At 41.9% G+C, this 22,409-nt stretch overlaps 2 protein-coding genes and 1 pseudogene across 2 annotated transcripts; all 3 read left to right on the forward strand.

Annotated features, from left to right (window-relative positions):
• The first annotated feature begins 593 nt into the window (after positions 1–593).
• On the forward strand, positions 594–4,824 carry LOC140924480 (UDP-glucuronosyltransferase 2C1-like; annotated as a pseudogene).
• Positions 4,825–6,380: 1,556 nt separating this feature from the next.
• On the forward strand, positions 6,381–14,143 carry LOC140925004 (UDP-glucuronosyltransferase 2C1-like). The gene is made up of 7 exons (XM_073374966.1): positions 6,381–6,655; positions 6,738–6,814; positions 7,777–7,883; positions 9,795–10,410; positions 11,410–11,613; positions 12,351–12,639; positions 13,524–14,143. Exons 1-7 carry the CDS (start codon positions 6,381–6,383, stop codon positions 13,807–13,809), a joined length of 1,854 nt encoding a protein of 617 aa, XP_073231067.1. The 3' UTR covers positions 13,810–14,143.
• A 1,333-nt stretch (positions 14,144–15,476) lies between these two features.
• Positions 15,477–21,301, forward strand: LOC140924478 (UDP-glucuronosyltransferase 1A5-like). Its single transcript, XM_073374502.1, has 5 exons — positions 15,477–15,648; positions 17,123–17,735; positions 18,319–18,522; positions 19,246–19,534; positions 20,637–21,301. Exons 1-5 carry the CDS (start codon positions 15,493–15,495, stop codon positions 20,917–20,919), a joined length of 1,545 nt encoding a protein of 514 aa, XP_073230603.1. The 5' UTR covers positions 15,477–15,492; the 3' UTR covers positions 20,920–21,301.
• The last annotated feature ends 1,108 nt before the right edge of the window (positions 21,302–22,409 follow it).

The following is a 22,409-nucleotide window of genomic DNA, read 5'->3' on the forward strand; positions in this document are numbered from 1 at the left end:
TCACAATTAACCTAACACACCTTATTTACCACCCCCCCCCCCCACCCCCCCTCGCAAAAAAAAAAAATGCATAAGTATTGTTTTCAAGTTCTCTTGGGAGGATTGTAAATCCCAAGAGAAATTGGAAACAATGCTTGTGCAAAACTTTTGGGGGGTAACCAAGGTGTATTATGGGAATGTGAATGCAGCGAATTCGCCCCTAGGAGTGGTGATAACGCCCGGGGGGGTACTGCCATATATGGGCTATGTAGGTATGTGCCGCTGTGAAGGGTATGGTTTTCAAGCAGTTTACTCTAGGATAGGGTATATAAATCAGAGCGTTTGGCTCTAGAATAGGGTATCATTTTTCAGGAAACTGATCAGTTGGTTGAAGATTTTATCTAGACTAGGTACAAAGCTACTCTAGGATAGGGGGATTTGGGGAGTTTACTCTAGTATAGGGTAGCAAAATTCAGCTGAACTAGCTCTGGTAAAGGTTAAGGGTTCCAGGCTCCCAGCGGCACATCCCCACCCAGAAATTCCTAAAGTGCCCCCCCCCCCCCCGGGTGATAACGTGCGTGCTTTTTAATTTATTTTTCCCATGCAAGAAATGAATGGTGGGTAAGCATGGGCCCAGGCTCCCGTTAATCCTCTGGTTTTGTCGTTTCAAACAAAAGGTAGTATTACTCGTGAACAGCATGTTTCGCGCTGGAAGAGCAAAATTTTATGCTGACTACTATTTGAGTTGATGCTGCGTTTGAATAGACCGGCTCCTGGTTCATCATATGAGTTCCTGACCAGTAAGCATTTTATCGTAAGTAGATTGATTGCCCTACCGTCTGGCATTACGCCAGTTACAGCATGACAACGTGCACACAGGCACGCAAAAAAGCATTGTCGAAACCGAGTCACGCAATGGGGAGAGGAGCATTGCGTGACGCTGGCAGCTATAAAGAAAACCTACAACACATGTTCAGAGACACGGAAAGCTTTTATGGCATTATCGTGGTTGTTTTTGCTGATGCTGGCAGCCAGCTCTGTTTCATCGGCACGGATTGCTGGCTTTCATATGATTGGAGGCTCACAGTATATTAATACAAAGCTTGTACTTGAAGAATTGGCTTCTAGAGGCCACGAGGTATTTTAAACAAATAGCCTTTAATACTAACAGATACTTCTACTGCCCCAAAAGAACCGATCACGGCTACCCTTAAGACTCGTTGATCTTATTTAATAAATATTCCATCCTTGATAATTGTTATATCTTTATAGCATCATACAGTACTTGACATTTGCCGAGAACCCTGAAGCGCGATCATTCTTATCGAGGTTAAATAGATGACCAAGTTCGCTGAAAAAGCCGTTTGGCGCCTTCACAGGTCATATTCCACGGGTCAAAAAACTTGTCACCATGTAGCCTGCTAACAGGCTCTCCGGGGCCGCCACCAGAGCTCCCTGGAGACCTTGCTAGAAGGCTAGCCACCATGATACAAATGTAAAGACAGGGTAAAAAGTGTCTTCTCGCCTCAGGTGGTAGCCTGAATTTCATCCGATTACTTCGAGTCGAAAACGACTCGAGGCAATCGGATGAATTTCAGGCTACTTGGGTGGGGGAGGTACTCGAAAAAATTTTGAACAGGTGAGGTTCCGCCTCGAGGTCCTTTCCCTATCCCTATATACCATTTCATGCAGAAAAGGTACCCCTTTTGGGTGGAGTTCCTCATATAGGCCATAAAAGGGAGTACCAACCCCCCGGGGGCTTCTGGCCTACAGAACAAAAAGTGCCACATGACTACCTCATAGACATTATGAAATCTTTCAGATTGGTGCGAAAATGTTTAAAGTTAGCCTTCTTGCATCGCCCATCAAGAGATCAGATTTACTGTGAAATATTCAAAAAGGATATTGTTATGTACTACCTTCATTTGAGTTGAATCTTCTATAATTCCGATGTTAGGTCACATTGGTCGTTTCATCTTCCCAAAAAGTTAAACCAAGTGAAGAAGTGCCACATAAGATTTACATGGTTCCATACAAACCTAACTGGATTGAAGACTTGATGAATAAGTACCTACTACAAGGACACCAGTTTCAATACATGTTTAAATTTATGGAAACACTGGTTGGTCTGTGCGAGGCTGCCCTTAACAGCTCAGAGGTTCTTGACCAACTGAGAGGTTTTGACTTGATCATCTATGACAACTTGGCATTCTGTGGTCCATTAATTGGCGAACATCTTGGCCTCCAGAAAGTTGAGTTTTTGCCGTTACCACCAAGTGGAGACCTTCTGCACAGGACACCCAGGCCAATCTCATATACTTCGTATCTCTGGGTTGGGCTAACTGATAAAATGTCATTTTTTGAAAGATTGGTGAGCCTGGGAGCTTATATTGGTGGAGTCATGGTTTATCTCGCAATTACAAGACCATTCAATGCTCTTAAGGTGAAGTACAACATCAAACCTGATATAGACTTCAGAGATTCTGCTTGTGACACTCAACTCCTCATAATGACTGCAGATTTTGCAGTGGAGTATCCACAACCTTTATTGCCAGGTATATGTAGTCATAGAATGTGATTTGATATACATTTTTAGCAAGATGACATTTTATATAAGGGGGTTAGTCAGCATTTGTTATTTTCATTCACTAGGTATTTCTTTATGCGCAACACTAAGTGATACCTTTAATTTAAGGGTGAAAATATTGGCATTCTGTCCAGGACGCCTTAAGTTACATGAAAATCTGCAATTCTATCCCTACATGACACAAGGTGACAAGCATCCCCTTTTTTGTATGGAAGTGTCAAACCCCCCTACTCCTCCCCCCCCCCCCCCCTCCCTGCCTTGCCGGCTCACAACAAGTTATCCGCACATTAGAATAATTTTTACACATCATCCACATTTGCAGACCAAGTCATGGTTGGACCTCTGACTGTCAAAGAAGCTAAACCTCTCCCCCCTGATTTAGAGGAATTTGTGTCAAGTTCAGGGGGGAATGGTTTCATCATTGTTTCCTTTGGATCAAATGTTGGTAGCTGAAGCTTTTGGAAAGCTCAAACAGCAAGTTGTTTGGAAACTTCAAGGTAATTAATTATGCCAAACTCGTTACATCTAATTAAGGCATCAACTCCACAAAACGCCATGGAGTTTCAGATCTTGGCTTTTTCATTCACAGGTTACGTCCCTCCTTCTCTCAGTCCAAACATCAAAATAGTGAAGTGGTTACCTCAGATTGATCTTCTGGGTCACAAGGACATCAAAGCATTTGTCTCCCACGCGGGACACGACAGTGTGTACGAGTCTACGTATCATGGGGTTCCTTTTTTGGCCTTTCCTTTGTTTTCAGATCAACCGGCTAACGCAAAGAAAATTACACACCTTGGGTTGGGTCTGAGGGTGGATTATCAAAACTTTACTGCACAAGAAATGTTTGAGAAGATTGAGCTTGTCATTAAAGAGCCAAGGTATTTGTTCTTTCTCTTTTTCTGTGTACTGAAATTCAGTGTCCTCAGAACAGAGCTAGGATAGGATAGGATAGGATAGGATAGCTGCTTTATTATCAACAGAGCGCCTACAGACACATGTGTTTACAACGATAACAAAGATGTTAGTGCAATAATTACAGAGGGGTACATTTGTAGAATTTATACAACTAGACAAGGTTATATTTAACGCGTCTTTCTCTTTCGCGGAAGAGATCACATCCGTATTTAGCCACAATTTTTTGCGTTTTCTCTCCTTGCTTCATACTTATCAACGTTTCAAAAGCAGAGCTTGGACTCATAGAGTCAAGAAAAATATTAGTTTTCTTTTTTATTGTATTGAACAGCTCTCTCCTAGGATCCCTATAAGCTATGCAATTCATCCAAAAATGCTCCTCCTAGGTCGCTAAAGGGGCACACTGTCGCAGAAGGGTCCGTATTATCCAGGGCCCGGTTTCTGAAAGGCCGATTAGCGCTATTCCAGGATTAAAGTTTTGTTCCGTTTTTGTATTTATCCTTCCTATGTTTTGCTTAGAGTAACATTTCGTGTTATCATTACTGTATCTCTGAGCAAAGGCTCAACAGTCTTTTGTTAGCTCAAGTTGCATGTTCTTAGACAAGAAAACCTTGTTTAAGATTTGGCTTAATCCTGGGTTAAACTTAACCATCTTTCGAGGATCAGGGCCCCCAGATCGTTCCTTGGGAAGTGTTGTTCAGCTATTGGCCAATTTTTTCCTTGTCCCTATTAACAGTCCCAGAATCCTTTGCAAAAGTTTTACTAAGCCCAGTTTTCTTCTCTTTTCTAAAGTGACGAATGTTTTTTCGCCAAAAACTGATGCGGAATTATCAATTGTTGTTTTTGGTTTTTTTTTTAGATTCAAAGCCAAAGCGATACATATTTCTGGTCTGATAAAAGACCGCGAACGCACGCCTCTTCAAGAGACTGGCGATTGGATAGAGTATGTACTCAGACATGGTGGAGCCCGGCATCTCAGAGCTCAAGTGTTTAACATCCCTTGGTATCAGTACTACCTACTTGACGTCGTAGCTTTCCTTGTTGCTATGATAACCTTGGCTGTCATGGTGATAAGGTTGACATGCAGCTGCATATGTCGTTTGTGCTGTAAGAAGGACAAAGACAAAGCCAAGAAGGAATGATAGTCTTAAGAAATCCTGTTGTCTTTCCCGCCGGCGACAGTACTGAATAGTCTGTTCTCGTTTCTTCTTGTTTTTCTTTAACACACTCGCGCCACGAAGCGGGGACAACAGGTCGGGCTCGAATTCATTAAGATCCATAGGAGTGAAAAGGACGTTTCCCTAGAGGACTTCTTTTAATCTGAGGCGAATTACTGTAGATGCCATAAAGGGAACATTCTGCTTGGTTAACTAAACCGAGGCCAGCAGGAAAATAGAGGATTTATTTTCAGGAGAGGCTCCTCTTTTCAGAAATTTCTCTCACTTCAGGTCTATACCCTTCCCTTAGGGAGATACTGTAAGGTTTTTTTCTGCCACCTGCATCCTGGCCGAACCCTTGTGAAGCCAATTCAATACTCTGTTCAGGTTCATTAAGGAAACCCATTTATTCTAGAGTGACTCTAGGCTAGGCCAAAAAATATCCCTAGTAAGCTATTCCAGAGTCCAGACTAACTATATCCTTCTTTACCTATAGGAGGCGATTAGTCGGTTCGTGACGTCTTTCTCAGCTCTTGAAGAATGTCACATACACGGTTAGAGCCTACGTGTCGGAGAGATTGTTTTCTCAATGTTTTCCGGTGGAAAAAGAACGCCTGCCCTAATGTTTATGAAAGAATCCTCCGAGGGGTTTATTTTTTTCTAGCCATATATAGTGTATAAAAACTGAAGAGGACAACCCTTGATAATCCGTTCAATGAAGCACTGATGAAGTATGCTAAAAGCCAACATCGTCCTAAACTTTGAGTTAATGCATTTGTTGATTCCTAGTGAAAGGTTAATTTACAAAGAGAAACAATGAGAAATAATGATAAACAATTACGTGTTAATTATTCATGATTATTGTTTTCTGCGACAAAAAAAGGCCTTACGAGCAGCTCCTACATTACTGGTAGCAAATCAAATCCAGTCGTCAGGGACCGCGGAGGGGGAGGGGCTGGTAGGGCTATAGCCCTACCACTTTTTTGCTGGGATTTATTTTCTAGGGCTCCAGTTGACATGGAAAAAGTTATCGTGGAATTATTGGACTTTTCTCTAAAAGGTGGACGGTTAGAGCCAGTTGTTTTCGACGGATCCTTGAGAACTATGCAGTTCTTATGGAAGAGTGGGATGTTTGCTTGTCCGAACGATTACAACCCGATGTGCGTGCAAGGATTGATTGATTGATTGATTGATTGATTCACTTTTATTTGAATACGGTAATTTCATAAGTTACATAACTTCTTTACATGAAAGCCGTATAGAAACAGAAGTAAATACTGTACAACTAGACTAAAAATATGTACAAATAATAAAATATAGTAAAATGTAGTCAACAGTTTGCCTGCCTACTAGCCAGTTTTCTTTTAAAGATGGCTTTAGATTCAGACGCTTTTATGTCATTTGGTAATGAATTCCACAGCATTCCTCCTCTGTATGAGAAAGACCCCTTATAATATTCTGTTTTTGGAACGTGGTCCAGTACAACATTATATTCCGCATTTCTTAGCATAGACTTATAAGGGTTGTTCTCACAGACATTCGAGAAAAGATCGCTTAAGTAACTAGGTACATTTCCATTCACTGTATCATACATTAATAGACTTAAGTGCCTTTGACGCCTTGAGGCAAGCTCTTCCCAGTTTAGTTGTTTTCGTATTTGTGCTGAACGAACGTCATAACCTTGAAAGGTTATTATGCGTGCAGCACGATTTTGTACTATTTTTATAATAGGATGTAAGACCTAAATGGAACGATTTGACTTTTTCTTTGGTTTGGATCTTGGAGGGCGGCTTCATTCCCGCACCGATAATCTATCTAAGGATCTTAAGGGTACCAAGGTAGCTGCTGTCAGTAGACAAGGCCTGAGATTGGCATATCTAACAAAGGAGACGCTCAAAAAAATGCCCAGTGATCAAAGCTTCGACCATTTCTATGCTAATATTTCGCGCAAGAGCGAAGGCCTGCTTGGTAAACCAACGCTTCCACTGAGAGCGATGCACTTCGGCCAGACTGGAGGCTGGTGCTGGTGCACCAAGCTACCCTTAAACTGCCAAAGATCACTTTAGAAGGGTCTATTATGAGGCTGTTGATCTTATCGTCAGGGCTATCTATGAGGAAAGCTTCAGCTCCTACGCCCAGATGGAGACCCTCTTGATTACAGCTGCTAATGGTGACGACTGTGAGGCAGAGTTCAAGTCTTGAAGCGTCATACAGAGAAGATGTTGATACAGGGGCGCTACCTGGGCATGCAACTAAGTATCTTTGAAGTTATGTTGTAGGAGAAGATAGCATGTTTTGACGAAATCCTGTTGGCGGTGTCAAAGTTTCCAAAACCAAGACAAAGCCCAAACTATCTGTAAGCTGCCTGCTGTAAATCCTGCAACCAGCGCTGTTGACGAGCGTTCATTCTCATCTGCACGGCGTCTGAAGACGTGGCTTCTATCCAGGATGGGTGACCTAGCAGTTTTGAATGGTCACAAGCGGAGAATAGACAGTGTCTCTATAGCTACACAGGAGTTTGTTTCCTGCAATAAGAATCGCAAGGGAAGCTTCGGCACTTCGGGCAACTTCAAAAAGTAGCAGCCTCAGGAGGTTTATTTAACATATTGGTTATATTGGATAGTATAACACGTGTGGACGTTTATGTTATATTTGTTGAGGTGGTAAATAAGGTGGCGCGCAAATGCAAGATAAATGGCGAAACACCGACCTGAATGTTTCTTTATATTGGCCAGAGTTTTTAGCCCTACCACCTTAAAATGGTCTCCGCGGTCCCTGGTCGTAGCAGTATGGGTTGAGTGCGTGGGGATTTTTTTTCCTTGCAGGCTAGCATGGCTAATGTCTGTATATAAAACTGGAAAAGAAAAAACAAAAAAAACGACATCATACTGTAGTGGAATATGGTCTCCTTGTCAAAGAAAGCCTCAATCACGTCCAAAATGGGGTGAGTTTTGAAAATGCTGTTTTTTGGACGGGCTCTTACGTCCCCGTGTGGGAGGCCCCCGCCCCCACGGCCTCTCCTGGGATTGTGTCCCAGCCAAGGATTACGTGACGTAGGTAAAAAGAAAGGGACGCGATACGCAAAGCTTGACATGCTACTGAACATGGTGATGTTATCTTCGCTTTTGCTGTTATTGGCAGTTAAAACTGCTTCGTTGTCAAAGATAGCCGGTTTTGCAGCGGTTGGAGGGTCTGGATACATCAACATGAGAAATATCATGGAAGAACTGGCCTCTCGCGGCCATGAGGTACACTAAAATAAATACAGAATATATATGTTGTGGTTCAATTTTATCCTTGGTTTAAAGTTTATTTTTCATTGTTTCAATTATCATACATTACCATACCCAAAAACAAAGGGAAAGAAAATTTAAACCAAGGACAAAATTGAACCACACTTTGTGCTATATTTAAAGGACGCGAGCCTCAGAAAAAACCTTATTTTCTATATCAGACGGACACCTAACGGCTAACGTGGGTCTCGTGGGAGCTCGGTAGATTTCAACTAGCTGGCTCATATGTCGAAACCAAATCACAAATGCCTTCGAAGTTTTAACTTGATTAGGCAGGGTTGCACGCTTAGAGGTAGAAGTTGAATTTCGCGAACTTTGTTGTTAATTCATGAAAAATTTTCCAAAGATTTTACGATTTTTGAAAATCTTGTTGTCGTGACTGACCCATTGCGAGGGCAACTCATTAAATATTTGAAATTATTATTAAAAAGTGACGGATTTCACATTGTAATAAAACTCGATATTGCCCAGTTCTTTTTTTGCTAGTCAGCATTTTCAGCATAGATCTTTCACTGCACAAAAATAATCAAACAGCTCAAATAATGCTTTTGCTACCTATTGTGCCGGGGCGGCTGCGCGATTGTAAAGGAGACTGTGACTGTGGACTGTGGACTGTGGACTGTGGACTGTGGACTACGGATTGCTGACTAGGTATAATACGATATCAGATTTTGGCAGTATTTCGGGCTTAAGGGGAAATTTAAAACGGGATAAAAGGATTGCAAGTGAATTTTAGGGACTTAGGGAAAATTTTAGACGGACTGAGGAAAACGTTCGCCAAGCACCTTTTTATAGCGATGTTTTTCTAAAGATGCTGATGCCATTTTTCACCTGCTGTTAGTATTAGCATTGGACATTTTTGAGGTTGTACGGAAGACTGCAGAGGGGGGGGGGGGGGGGCACTTTAGCATGACTATCTAATTAAATATGCATATTTTGATGAAATGCTATTTAGAACGATTTGCTTCTATCAATGATAGCAAATGATCTTCAAAATTGGATGGCCTTAGCTTTTGTCACGTGACTTATAATTGAGAATTAACAGTTAACATATTTATTCTAAAATGGGAAAATAATAACAAGTTCTTTTTAGGTATATTTCAGAGGCTATTAAAAAGGTTCTGAAAAATTCACTTTGTGTGTATGTTTACGTTACATAGGAATAGGTAAATAAAGGGAAAGGGGTCACGTGACTTGTTAATTTTTTAAATATCTGATAGGATAAATAACATTTCCAATCATACAGGCCGAATTTACGATTTACACTGTTTATGTAACATTTTGGTGGTGAAAATTCCTAAGATTAAGGTTTTCAACCCTTCCCGTTTAGGAAACAGGCGTGTTTTGTGACGTCATTGACGAAGCAATGTCACGTTTTATTTGAAATCACGTTTTACGTGTTTTTTTTTTATATTGAGCCACATTTCAGGATCACTGCTGGAATCAAACCGGTTAAAATAGCTTTTTACAAAATATTCATATTTAATTAGGTAGTGCAAACAAGTTGTATTATGGGAGGTGCACAAATAATAAATACAGATATTGTGTCAGGTCAGGAGTGGTCGTGCGGATGCAATGCAAATGATAATCCTTCGGTATTCAGTGTTAGTCACTACCATGTGTATTATATAGGTACTATATTGACGAAGAGGTGCAAAAGCCGTTTAATGGGTTTAAAAACTGCGATCCAAAGTGTGTTTTTTTAGCCAGCAATTTGGCGTTATTCGCGCCTTCCCTTCAATATTATACCTAATCTCGTGCCCAAAGGACCTGCTTGGTCACGCGCTACGTATCGGAACGTTCTAGATGCTGTGGGAAGGAGATTGTATTTTACTTGTTTTGTTTGCTGAATTATCAATATCTTAGGTCGCGCTCGTTGTTCCATCCTCCCGTAAGTTGAAAACAACTGATAGATTGCCACTCAAGAGCCACAAGATTTACCAAGTGCCATACAAACCTGGCTTCGAGGAGGAGATGATTCGGCTTGATATAGAGGGACGCACTTTTCAGTTCTTCATGAAAATGAATGAAGTATTGTCTACGTTATGCGAAAGCATCTTGAACAGCACGGAAATCCTCAAGGAACTAGAGGGTTTCGACTTGATTATTTATGACGGCATCAGCAATGGTGCTTTATTGATCGGAGAGAAGTTCGATATTCCAAGGGTGGAGATACTGCCCGACCCACCAAATGTCCCATTTGGCGGGTTCGCCCATATGATTCCGATGCCGGTGTCGTACGTTCCCCAGCTTATCACCGAATTTTCTAACGAGATGACATTTGTGGAGAGAGTACTCAATTTAGGAGCATATTTGGTCTCTAAACTCGGAGTTAGTCTCCTCAGCTACAGAAAAATGGACGCCTTAAAGGTTAAATACAATATTAAACCTGAAAGAAGCTTCGAAGAAGCTCTTGCGGATGCCGAAATGGTTATTATCGGAGCAGATTTTGCCGTGGAATATCCACAACCTCTTCTGCCAGGTATGACAGCTTATACGAAAAGCCTAAAGGAAATTTATCATTAACCTAAGCCTAGGAGCCAGCGCTAAATGTTGTTCAAGTGCTCCTCAGGAATTTTTTTCTCCCCTAAATTGAAGAGTACTAGAATGTCGCTTTCTGGGCGTGGCTTAAACTCGCTTTAACCCCTCAAAAAAATTTTGGAGGAACATAAGTTCCTCCAGTTTTCGGCTTAATTCCCTAAACAGCCTGCTTAGCAGGCGCGGTTCTCGTTCTTCTGACCAAAGGGATCGCGGCCTCTGGGACAAGAACTGCCAGACCGGGCGAAAGAGAAATTTTGGAGGCTAACCCCATATTTCTTATGCAGCTACCACAAAATCTATACCCTAAAGGACCGCCCACCCCTTTCTTAAAGTCCCAACAACAGATCGAACGGCAGAAAACTGAGCTGGGAGAAATTATATAAATTACCTCGCTTGTGATATTACAGCGCATAACGAATGCAGGAATAAAGAAATGACTAAAGTCGATAACGGAAACGGCTTAGGAATGATATTGTCAAAGAATCAGTTCATCAATTAACAGGGGCACCCACCGACGGTTTCCTCCTAAATGCATTGAAAATACTTTTTAGGCTATCCAGAGTACTTCTAGATCTCTCAGTGAATTCTAAGCGGCGCTATAAAATTTACATCTGTTCGGTCATCCTAGGGGAACTTGAGTCTTAGTCTAATAGTAATAGTCTAACCTGGGGACTGAAATGCGAAAAATTGAACTTTAGAAAATCATAAGGAATTTATTTGATATGCTTCGAAAATTGTACATAAATGGAACGGTCATCTAGAAATATTTAGCCTTCCTCAAGCTATAGAAAATTGTAGGGAATTTTTACTTCTCCAAACATATTTTACAGAAAACAGTCGTTGGGTGCTTCTGAATAAAGTCTATGGATTGTAATACGCTTAACCTGGTTTGACTTTATTAATACTAAACTGATGATTACGAAGTGGTCTTTTTTGTTAGGTCAAGTCATGGTTGGGGCTCTGAATGTCAAAACAGCCAAGCCTCTTCCCCCAGAGTTGGAGAAATTTGTAAGTGCCTCAGGAGAGCGTGGCTTCATTATCGTTTCCTTTGGAACCAACGTGGCTTCTCTTCCCAAAGCAGAGGTGGATATGCTCGCTGAAGCATTTGGAAAGTTGAAACAAAGAGTTATTTGGAAAGTCAGAGGTAATCATGGAATGACGTCATATATATAGTTTGTAACTTTTTGTAAACTGGGGCTTAGTCAACGGGCAGGATTTAATAATAATAATAATAATAATAATAATAATAATAATAATAGTAATAATAATAATCATGATGATGATGATGATGATGATGATGATGATGATGATGATGATGATGATGATGATATGATGATGATGATGATGATTTGGAGGTAGAACATCCACAAAGTAGTTCTTCGCCTACCTGATTCCTGGTCGACTTGGAATTTGGAAATGTTGGTTTTTCAAGGGAGGTGAAAACCGGAATAGCCGGACCAAAACCTATCGGAGCAAAGGAGAGAACTAACAACAAACTCAACCAAATGGCGAATGGCGTCAACGCCGGGATTTGAACTCGGGCCACATTGGTGGGAGGCGCCAGTGCTCTCACTACTACGCCATCCCTTGCTCTCCTCACGTGAGACTTCACGTGATGAGGTGTAGAATATGGTAGAGAAAATAATGATTTAATAGGTGATTGCAAGGTCAGTGCGCTGAAAGTCATTACTGCAAGTCGGTACGTAGTACTAGACAAATTGAGGGGCTAGCGTTCGACACGTCACGCTTTCAAGAGTTTCTTTGCATCTCCTCTGCACCTTACAAACCTCAGCCCTAGTAGACAACGATAACGGTGTTTAGAAACTAACTCCTTCAACCTTGATTTCCGAATCAAATCAGGATGACTCTATTCTTTTCCAGGTTACATACCTTCTTCCCTGAGCCCAAACATCAAAGCACTGGAGTGGTTACCTCAGAATGATCTTCTGGGTCACAAGAACATTAAGGCGTTTGTGTCTCATGTAGGGCACAATAGTCTTTACGAGTCGGCGTATCATGGGGTTCCTGTGGTGGCGTTTCCTTTGTTTGGAGACCAGTACTCCAATGCAAAGAAAATATCTCATCTTGGTCTTGGTTTATCTGTGCATCACCGAACTACTAGCGTGCAGCAGGTGGTTGAAACGATTGAAACTGTTGTTTCTGAACCACGGTATTTTGTCGTTTTTCTTTTCTCCCGTTAAGTTTACCAAGAATGTAAAGCCAAAGGAGCTTTTATACAGGGGAACTTCACGTAAGAGCATTTGAAAAAAAGGGGATGCAAAGTATAGCAACAAGTAGAAAATTGATAACAGGGTGTTTTCACTCATGTGGTTATTGTCTATGCAAATGTATTGCGACAAAAGAAAGTGTTTACATGAGAAAAAGAGTTCAACTTCCACAGGACTAGTTTGCAACTCCTACATGGCCGCTCTCTTTTGGGAGACCAACATAGAGAACGGGACGCCATGTGACATGGCTCTATACTGTTGATTAGCGTTGATTTTAATATCCGTACTTTTCTTTTCATCATTTACGAGGTCAAAAATTTGGCGCAATATTCCTTCTCTCGTCTTTTGTTCATACCAGCATTTCCCTTGCGTCCGCCGACCTTCGCTTTGTTCATACCAATCCAAGGATTGTTTTTATTCCTCGATTAGTTCCATTACATCTTTTGACTCTAATTCGAGTGTTTTTCACTTGCTCCTGGGCTTGGATTTGAAGTCGCCTGCACAATGACGGGATTCATTGCTCTTCTTGCTGTTTTTTTTTTTTTTTGAACGGGCCTCACGTTTCTAGATTAAAGTAACCTGAATTTCCTTAAACATTCGCCACATAAGAAACGAGAAAAAAAATGGGCCGAATTTACTTTCGCAAAGACTTCTGGGACTGTTTTAGGGAGCGGGCAAAAATATTGGCCAATAGCTGACTGGCGCGTCCCCAGTGACAATCCCAGAAACAATTGCGGGACGCATCGCGGCTCCAGTTCCCCTCTCGTTTCTAAGTTCGTGAATTTTAACATACAAATGAATCCATCTGTCTTTTTTGTCCTTTTAGATTTAAATCCAATGCAATGCACATCTCCACTCTGTTAAAAGATCGCCAACGCGCTCCTCTTCAAGAAACTGCTGACTGGATGGAGTATGTACTCAGACATGGTGGAGCTCGTCATCTCAGGGCTCAAGTGTTTAACATCCCTTGGTATCAGTACTACCTACTTGATGTTATAGCTTCCCTTGTTGCTATGATAACCTTGGTTGTCATGGTGATAAGGTTGACATGCAGCCTCATATATCGTTTGTGCTGTAAGAAGGACAGCGACAAGGCCAAGAAGGAACGATAGTCCTAAGAAATCCTACTGTCTTTCTCGCCGGCAACAGTACTAAATAGTCTGTTCTCGTTAATTTCTTCTTGGTTTTCTTTAACACACTCGCGCCAGGAAGAGGCGACAACAGGTCGGGCTCGAATTCATTAAGATCCATAGAAGTGAAAAGGACGTTCCCCTAGAGGACTTCTTTTAATCTGAGGCGAGATACTGTAGATGCCATAAAGGGAACATTCTCCTTGGGTTAACTAAACCGAGGCCAGCAGGAAAATAGAGGATTATTTTGGAGAGAGGCTCCACTTTGCAGAACGATCTCTTATTTCAGATTTATATTCTTTCCTTAGGGGTATACTGCCCGGGGGAGCACTTGGGTATTTTTTGGGTGGGTATGTGCCGCCCGGGACTCCAAATTGGCACCCCGTTCTAAAAAGAATTCCCCTAAAATTGATACCCCTTTCTAGAAATGGGCCAGTTTTTTATACCCCGTTCTAGAATTCGCTCTAAAACTGATACCCCGTTCTAGAAATGGGCCAATTTTTTATACTCCGTTCTAGGGTGCAACAAGAGTACAACAGTCTGCTTGTTAACGCACGGAACCGTCAAAGCAATCTGACCTTGAATAATTTCAAATAGCTGCTTACAAAACTGGAGCTTTCGTGCGTTCGAAATATTATACCCCGTTCTAGAAAACGCCTATGAAATGGATACCCCGTTCTAAATCAGGAGCTTCAAAATCACGACCCCGTTGGGCGGCACATACTCGTATAGGTAATGTATGGGAGTACCCCCCCCCCGGGGGTATACTGTAAGGTGTTAATTGGGGAGGACTGTGTCACCGGCATCCTGGCCGAATCCTTGTGAACTCAATACAATGCCCTGTTCAGATTCAATAAGGAAACCCATTTGTTCTAGAGTGACTCTAAAGGCTAGACCAAAAAAAATCCCAGTAAAATATTCCAGAGTCCAGAGTAACTATATCCGGCTTTACCTATAGGAGGCGATAACTCGATTCGTGACGTCTTTCTCGCTCAGCTCTTGAAGAATGTCACGTACGCGGTTAGAGCCTACGTGTCGGAGAAAACGTTTTCCCAATGTTTTTCGGTGGAAAAAGAACGTCTACCTTAATAGTTTATGAAAGAATCCGCCGAGCAGGTTAATTTTTCTAGCCATATATAGTGTATAAAAACTGAAGAGGATGGCGGCCAATATCGTCCTAAACTTTGAGATGAGGCAGTTGTATATCGTCCTTTTCAAGGAATTTTTTGATTCCTAGTGACAGGTTATTGTAACAAAGCGAAACAATGGGAAAATATGATAAACAATTATGTGATATTGTTTTCTGCGACCAATAAAGAAACACCTTACGAGCAGCTGCTACATTACTGGTAACAAATCCAATCCAATCGTAGCAGTATGGTTTGAGAGCGTGGAGATTGCAGGCTAGCATGGCTAACGTCTTTATATAAAACTGAAAAGAAAAAAAAAACATCATACTGTAGTGGAGTATGGTCTCCTTGTTAAAGAAAGCCTAAATCACGTCCAAAACGGGGTGAGTTTTTAAAATGCTATTTTTTGGACGAGCTTCTACGTCCCCGTGTGGGAGCCCCCCGCCCCCGCCCCCGGCCTCTCCTGGGATTGTGTCCCAGCCAAGGATTACGTGACGTAGGCAAAAACAAAGGGACGCGAAGGGCAAAGCTTGACATGCTACTGAAGATGGTGGTGTTATCTTTACTTTTGCTGTTATTGGCAGTTGATTCTGCTTCGTCGGCAAAGATAGCCGGTTTTGTAGCAATTGGAGGGTCTGGATACATCAACATGAGACATATCATGGAAGAACTGGCCTCTCGCGGCCACGAGGTACACTAGCAATATACATGCAGAATATATACATCAAACTCTCTAAGTAAGCTGACACCTTGAACTATATTTAAAGGACGCGAACCTCAGAAAAAACCTTATTTTCTGTTAAACAACACCTAACGAGAGTCTTGTGGCCTCGTGAGAGCTCATGGATAAATTGCTGATCTTTCAACTAGCTAGCATATATGTCGAAATCAAATCACAAATGCCCTCGAAGTTTAACTTGATTAGGCAGAGACGCGCGCTTGGAGGTGGAGGTTAAATTTTGCGAACTTTGTAATCAAAACGTGCTTTTAAATCATGAAACATTTTCCAAAACTTTTACGATTTTTGAAAATTTTGTTGTCGTGACTGACCCATCGCGAGGGCAACTCATTAAATATTCTGGAGATAAAAGTTGATTTTTGAATTTATTATTAAAAAGTGACGGATTTCACATTGTAAACTCGATATTGCCCAGTTCTTTTCTGCTAGTCAGCTTTTTCATCATAGATCTTTCACTGCACATAAATAATGAAACAGCCAGCCCAAATGATGCTTCTGCTAAAAATGATTAGTCATGGTGATTGAGGCCTATTGTGCTGGGGCGGTTACGCCATTCAGTGTAAAGGGAGGACTGCGGACTGCGGACTGCGGACTGCGGATTGCGGACTGTGGACTACGGATTGCTGACTGGGTGTAACACGACATCTATAGTATCAGTATTTCGGGCTTAAAGGGAAATTTAAAACGGGATAAAAGGATTGGAAGTGAATGTTAGTGACTAGGGGAAAATTTTAGTGGGACTGAGGAAAACTTTCGTCAAGCAGTTATCTACTGAGAGACATGTTCAGTTTGAACCTTTTTATAGCGATGTTTTTCGAAGATGCTGATGCCATTTTGCACATGCTGTTAGTATTAGCATTGGACATTTTGAGGTTGCACGGAAGACTTGGTGGGGGGGGGGGGGGGAGGATGGCGAACAAGTTGTATTATGGGAGATGAGCAAATGATGAATACAAGTATTGTGTCAAGTCAGGAGTGGTCATGTGCGCTAATGCAAATGATAATCAGGCGGTATTCGGTGTTAGTCACCATAATGTACCGTGTGTATAATATAGGTATACGTACTATATAGTTTTTTGAGTTTAAAAACTGCGATCCAAAGAGTGTTTTTTAGCCAGCAATTTGGCGTTATTCGCGCCTTCCCTTCAATGGGAAGGCTGATTTAGCAACAGAACGGGAACGTCAGTTGATGACGGCGCGCGCAAATTAAACAACTGGCTTGACCAATAGCAGAGCGGCAAATTGGGCACCGGAAGTCGTGTTTAGTCCTTTGCGCGCGTTTCCCCGTCGTTAACTGACGTTCCCGTCCGGTTGGTAAATCAGCCCATTGTACCTAATCTCGTGCCCAAAGGACCTGCTTGGTCACGCGCTACTTATCGGAACTGTATTTTACTTGTTTTGTTTTGCTGTATTATCTGTATCCTAGGTCGCGCTCGTTGCTCCATCCTCCCGTAAACTGAAACCAACTGATAGATTGCCGCTCAAGAGCCACAAGATTTACCAAGTACCATACAAACCTGGCTTCGAAGAGGAGATGATTCGGCTCGATTTAGAGGGACGCACTTTTCAGTTCTTTCTGAAAATGAATGAAGTATTGTCTACGTTATGCGAAAGCGTCTTAAACAGCACGGAGATCTTCAAGGAACTAGAGGGTTTCGACTTGATTATTTATGACAGCATCAGCAATGGTGGTGTATTGATCGGAGAGAAGTTAGATATTCCAAGGGTGGAGATACTGCCCGCACCACCAAATGTCCCATTTGCGTTCGCCCATATGATTCCGATGCCGGTGTCGTACGTTCCCCAGCTTATTACCGGGTTTTCTGACGAGATGACATTTTTGGAAAGAGTACTCAATTTAGGAGCATATTTGGTCTTTAAACTCGCTTTTAGTCTCGTCAGCTACAGAAAAATGGACGCTTTAAAGGTTAAATACAACATTAAACCTGAAAGAAGCTTCCAGGAGGCTCTTGCGGATGCCGAAATGGTTATTATCGGAGCAGATTTTGCCGTGGAATATCCACAACCTCTTCTGCCAGGTATGACAGCTTATGCAAAAAGCCTAAAGGAACTTCATCGTTAACCTAAGTCCAGGAGCCAGCGCCAAATGTTGTTCAAGTGCTCTTCTGGAAATTTTTTTCCCCCAAAATTAATGGGTACTAGAATGTCGCTTTCTGGGCGCGGCTTAAACTCGTTTTAACGCCTTAAAGAAATTTTTGAGGAACATAGTTTCCGCCAGTTTTTGGCTTAATTCCCTAAACAGTCTGCTTAGCAGGTGCGATTCTTGTTCTTCTGACCAAAAGGATCGCGGCCTCTGGGACAAGAACTGCCGAACCGGGTGAAAGAGAAATTCAGGAGGCTCGCCCCATATTTCTTATGCCCAACGACAGATCGAAGGGCAGAAAACTGAGCTAGGAGAAATTACATAAATTACCTCGCTTGTGATATCACAGCGCATAACGAGTGCAGGAATAAAGAAATGAAGTCGATAACGGAAACGGCTGAGGAATGATATTGTCAAAGAATCAGTTCATCAATAAACTCTATGGGTTGTAATACGCTTAATCCGATATGACTGTATTAATACTAAACTGATGATTTTGGACTGGTCTTTTTTGTTAGGTCAAGTCATGGTTGGGGCTCTGAATGTCAAAACCGCCAAGCCTCTTCCGCCAGAGTTGGAGAAATTTGTAAGTGCCTCAGGAGAGCATGGCTTCATTATCGTTTCCTTTGGAACCAACGTGGCTTCTCTTCCCAAAGCGGAGGTGGATATGCTCGCTGAAGCATTTGGAAAGTTGAAACAAAGAGTTGTTTGGAGAGTCAAAGGTAATCATGGAGTGACTACATATATATAATTTGCAACTTTTTGCAAACTGGGGATGCGTAAACGGATAGAGATTTCACGTGATGAGGTATAAAATATGGTAGAGAAAATGATGATTTAATAGGTGATTGGAAGGTCAGTGTGCCGAAAGTCATTACTGCAAGCCGGTACGTAGTATACCAGACAATTGGGAGCTTTCGCATCGACGACAGCGACGCGGCAGCAAAAACGTCACTTTAAAAATGAATTCGCGCTTTTTCCAAAATTTGTCGCATTTATTCCAGTTCACTGAAAATGTCAAATGTATAGGCGGATTTCCCTGGAGATGATTTCTTGGTGATCGCAGTTAAGTCTAGAAAGAGAAAGAAAAATTCGTCGTCGCTTGTTTACGTCCTTCATAAACCGTGAAATTAGGCATTTTCACGTCGTAGTCGTGCAGTGAGGGCAAGGAAATCTACCAAAAAGCGTGATGCACGTGCAAAGTTGTTGTTTTGCTAAACAAACGTATTGCTTGTTTGACGTCCTCGTTCCCGTCGTCGTCGCGTTGCTAAAGCTTCCTATTGAGGGGCAAGCGTTCGACACGTCACGCTTTTAAAGTGTTTCTTCGCATCTCCTCTGTACCTCACAAACCTCTGCCCTAGTAGACAATGATAACGGTGATTGGAAACTAACTCCCTCATCCTTGGTTTCTGGAATCAAATCAGAATGACTCCATTCTTTTGCAGGTTACATACCTTCTTCTTTGAGCCCAAACATCAAAGCACTGGAGTGGTTACCTCAGAATGATCTTCTGGGTCACAAGAACATTAAGGCGTTTGTGTCTCATGTAGGACACAATAGTCTTTACGAGTCGGCGTATCATGGGGTTCCTGTGGTGGCGTTTCCTTTGTTTGCAGACCAGCACTCTAATGCAAAGAAAATAGTTCATCTTGGTCTTGGTTTATCTGTGCATCACCGAACTACTAGTGTGCAGCAGGTCATTAAAACGATTGAAACTGTTGTTTCTGAACCAAGGTATTATTCCGTTCTTCTTTTCTCCTATAAAGTTCACAGAGAATGTAAGGCCAAAGGAGATTCGAGACAAGGGAACTTCATGTAAAATAAAATCTAATCGTAAAAAAGGAATGCAATCACGTGATCAGCAGCTATGCAAATTTCTTGGAACAAAGAACATTTTTACATTTTACTGTGTTCAATCAGAATACTTCAATACATAACGTGGTCGCTGTTCCATTGTTTTGGGAAACCAATATGGTCGCCGTGACGTCATGTGAAAACGAGCTATGGTACCAACTCAAAATATAAGAATACAGGTTATTAGCGTTGATTATGATAATGATACTTTTCGTATAATTTCTTTATTTACAGAATCAAAAAATTAGACCCAATATAGCTACTCCTGTCTTTTGTTCGTACAGGCATTTCACTTGCGTTCGCCCAACTGTTGAATTAAGCGAATTAATTAACGCTTCGCGAAAGGTTTGAACCCAGGAGTCATTTCAAAAGTAGGTTGAGTTTGATCGTCCGGGTGAACGTAGTCCTGAATAGGACTGTTATTGTTGACAGTGTCTGACGCTTCGACAACCCGTGCGGTTGTCATCTTCAGAGTCAAAGTGATTTGTAGGTTGAGTTTGATCGTCCGGGTGAATGTAGTCCCGAATAGGACTGTTTTGTTGACAGTGTCTGACGCTTCGACAACCTATGCGGTTGTTTTATTCAGAGTCAAAGTGATTTTCAATTAACGCTTCCTTGACATCTTTAGCCTCTAACTTGAGTGTTCTTGACTTGCACTTGGGCTTAAAGGTTGCAACATAATGAAGCGATTTATTGCTCTTGGGTTTTCTTTTGAACGGGCCTCAGGTTTTTAGTTCAAACTAACCTTAATTTCCTTCAACATTCGCCACTTAAAAAAACTAGAAGAAAACTGGACCGCAAAGACCTCTGGGACTGTTTTTGGGGACGGGAAAAAATTGGCCAATAGCTGACTGGCGCGTCCTTAGTAACGATGTCTCAGAAACAATTGCGTGACTTATTTTGGCTCCAGTTCCCCTCTCGTTTCTAAGGTGGTGAAGTGTTAAGCTACAAATGACTCCATCTGTCTTTGTTGTTCTTTTAGATTCAAATCCAATGCAATGCACATCTCTGGTTTGTTACAAGATCGCAGACGCACGCCTCTTGAAGAAACTGCTGATTGGATAGAGTATGTACTCAGACATGGTGGAGCCCGGCATCTCAGAGCTCAAGTGCTTAACATCCCTTGGTATCAGTACTACCTACTTGATGTTATGGTTTTTATTGTTGCCATAGTGACCTTGGTGGTCATGGTGATAAGGTTAATGTATAAATGTATGTGTCGAGTCTGTTGTAAGAGGGCAGAGAGTAAAACTAAGAAGGAGTAACTTGGAAAAGGAGAAACCCTTATCGCGAACTAGACTACGAGTAGTCCCCCATTTTTCCGCAGGGATAGTAGAGCGAGCGAAACGCGAGCGCGCGTGAAAATCACCCCACGCGAGAAAAGGCGACTGATTTCGCACGCTCGACTATCCCTGAGGAAAAATGGGGGACTACTCGTAGTCTAATTGCGAACGTGAAGTGATCTTTTTTGTGTACTCAGTACAACTGTTGTGAACTCTTCTAGTTGATGTGTTAAAACCAGGGCTTGCTAGTCACAGAAGACGTAGACATTGCAATGAATCATACGTGAAGCGAAGCCGAACGCAGGAAAAGGCGTTCAAGCGCTCTGCCTTTTTTACTGATTGGATTAAAGTATTCATAAAGACGCGCATTTCGTATTTGTATTGTTCGGTGTTGAGTCTGCCTATAATGCACCCCACTGTTGATAGTTAATCGGTGGGCTTTAAATTAGACTTTAAACCAAAACAGTACAGTTGACTCCCAATAACTCGGACCCGCACTAACTCGAACTTCGCGTTAACTCGAACCAAAGTCGATTTCCCCAGGGTTTACCCTCGAGAACTCGAACCATGTTTTCAGCGCGCGAGAAGTCGGGGGAAAAAAACAGTGTACTAAGTCCGAAATATTGAATTTATTTCAAAACAACCGTGTCAATTCTTTGTCTTTACTTTTTTTTTTTCACTCGCTCTAGTTCAAATTCAGTGTCCATCCCTTCATTGAACAGGCTTTGTTGCTTAATATCAATCATATCTCTTGCTGTCCTTAAAGTGAAGTGTGCGTGATACTTGCATTCCCTCCCCATCCATTTGGTTCCTTGTTTCCGGCTATTTGCTTTGAACTCCCGATAACTCGAACATTTTTTCGATTTCCCTAGGAGGATCGAGTTATCGGGAGTCGACTGTAATTTCAGTAAAAAAGGGTTCCAATTTCAGTTAGACCTCTTCGAGGCCTTGGCGACTTATATTGGTTTTAGCTCCGGCCTAAGAGCAAACCAATGAGAGACGCAACCGTTTCTCTTGTTGAACAACTTCGCACGTGCATCACACTTTTTTGTACATTTCTTTCCCGTTTTTGCACGACTACGACGTGAAAATGCCTAATTTCGCGTTTTATGGAGGACGTAAACAAGCAATGATGAAATTTTCTTTCTCTTTCTCAGCTTGAATATGGTCCCTTGAAATTCAGTTTCAGGAGGGTTCGCCTACATTTGACAAAGTAAGTGGGCAGGAATAATCGCTATAAAGACTAAAAGAACGCAAAGTCACTTCTTAAGGGACGTTCTTGTCGCCAAAGTCCCTAACATTGCAAGACGGCATCTTTCTCATTTGAAATCTCGCTTAAATCTACGTGGCTCGCGTTTGCCTGATCAAATAGTGATACTTTACCTTGTTGAAGATAGGTGCTAAATCAGTAGAAATTTTATGTTGAGCGCATGATTAAAGGATCCACTCTTCCGATCCTTAGAGTTGTGCGA

Source organism: Porites lutea, chromosome 14 (genome assembly GCF_958299795.1).
Source record: "Porites lutea chromosome 14, jaPorLute2.1, whole genome shotgun sequence".
Lineage (NCBI taxonomy): Eukaryota > Metazoa > Cnidaria > Anthozoa > Scleractinia > Poritidae > Porites > Porites lutea.

What these genes read in the sequence shown, in the direction of transcription:
- LOC140925004 (XM_073374966.1), top strand. Translation starts at nt 6,381, where the DNA reads ATGGAACGATTTGACTTTTTCTTTGGTTTGGATCTTGGAGGGCGGCTT. An exon ending in AGCTGCTAATGGTGACGACT is followed by an intron (nt 6,815 to 7,776) that starts GTGAGGCAGAGT and finishes TGTTATTGGCAG; the next exon opens with TTAAAACTGCTTCGTTGTCA. An exon ending in TCCACAACCTCTTCTGCCAG is followed by an intron (nt 10,411 to 11,409) that starts GTATGACAGCTT and finishes CTTTTTTGTTAG; the next exon opens with GTCAAGTCATGGTTGGGGCT.
- LOC140924478 (XM_073374502.1), top strand. Translation starts at nt 15,493, where the DNA reads ATGCTACTGAAGATGGTGGTGTTATCTTTACTTTTGCTGTTATTGGCA. An exon ending in TCCACAACCTCTTCTGCCAG is followed by an intron (nt 17,736 to 18,318) that starts GTATGACAGCTT and finishes CTTTTTTGTTAG; the next exon opens with GTCAAGTCATGGTTGGGGCT. An exon ending in ACTGTTGTTTCTGAACCAAG is followed by an intron (nt 19,535 to 20,636) that starts GTATTATTCCGT and finishes TTGTTCTTTTAG; the next exon opens with ATTCAAATCCAATGCAATGC.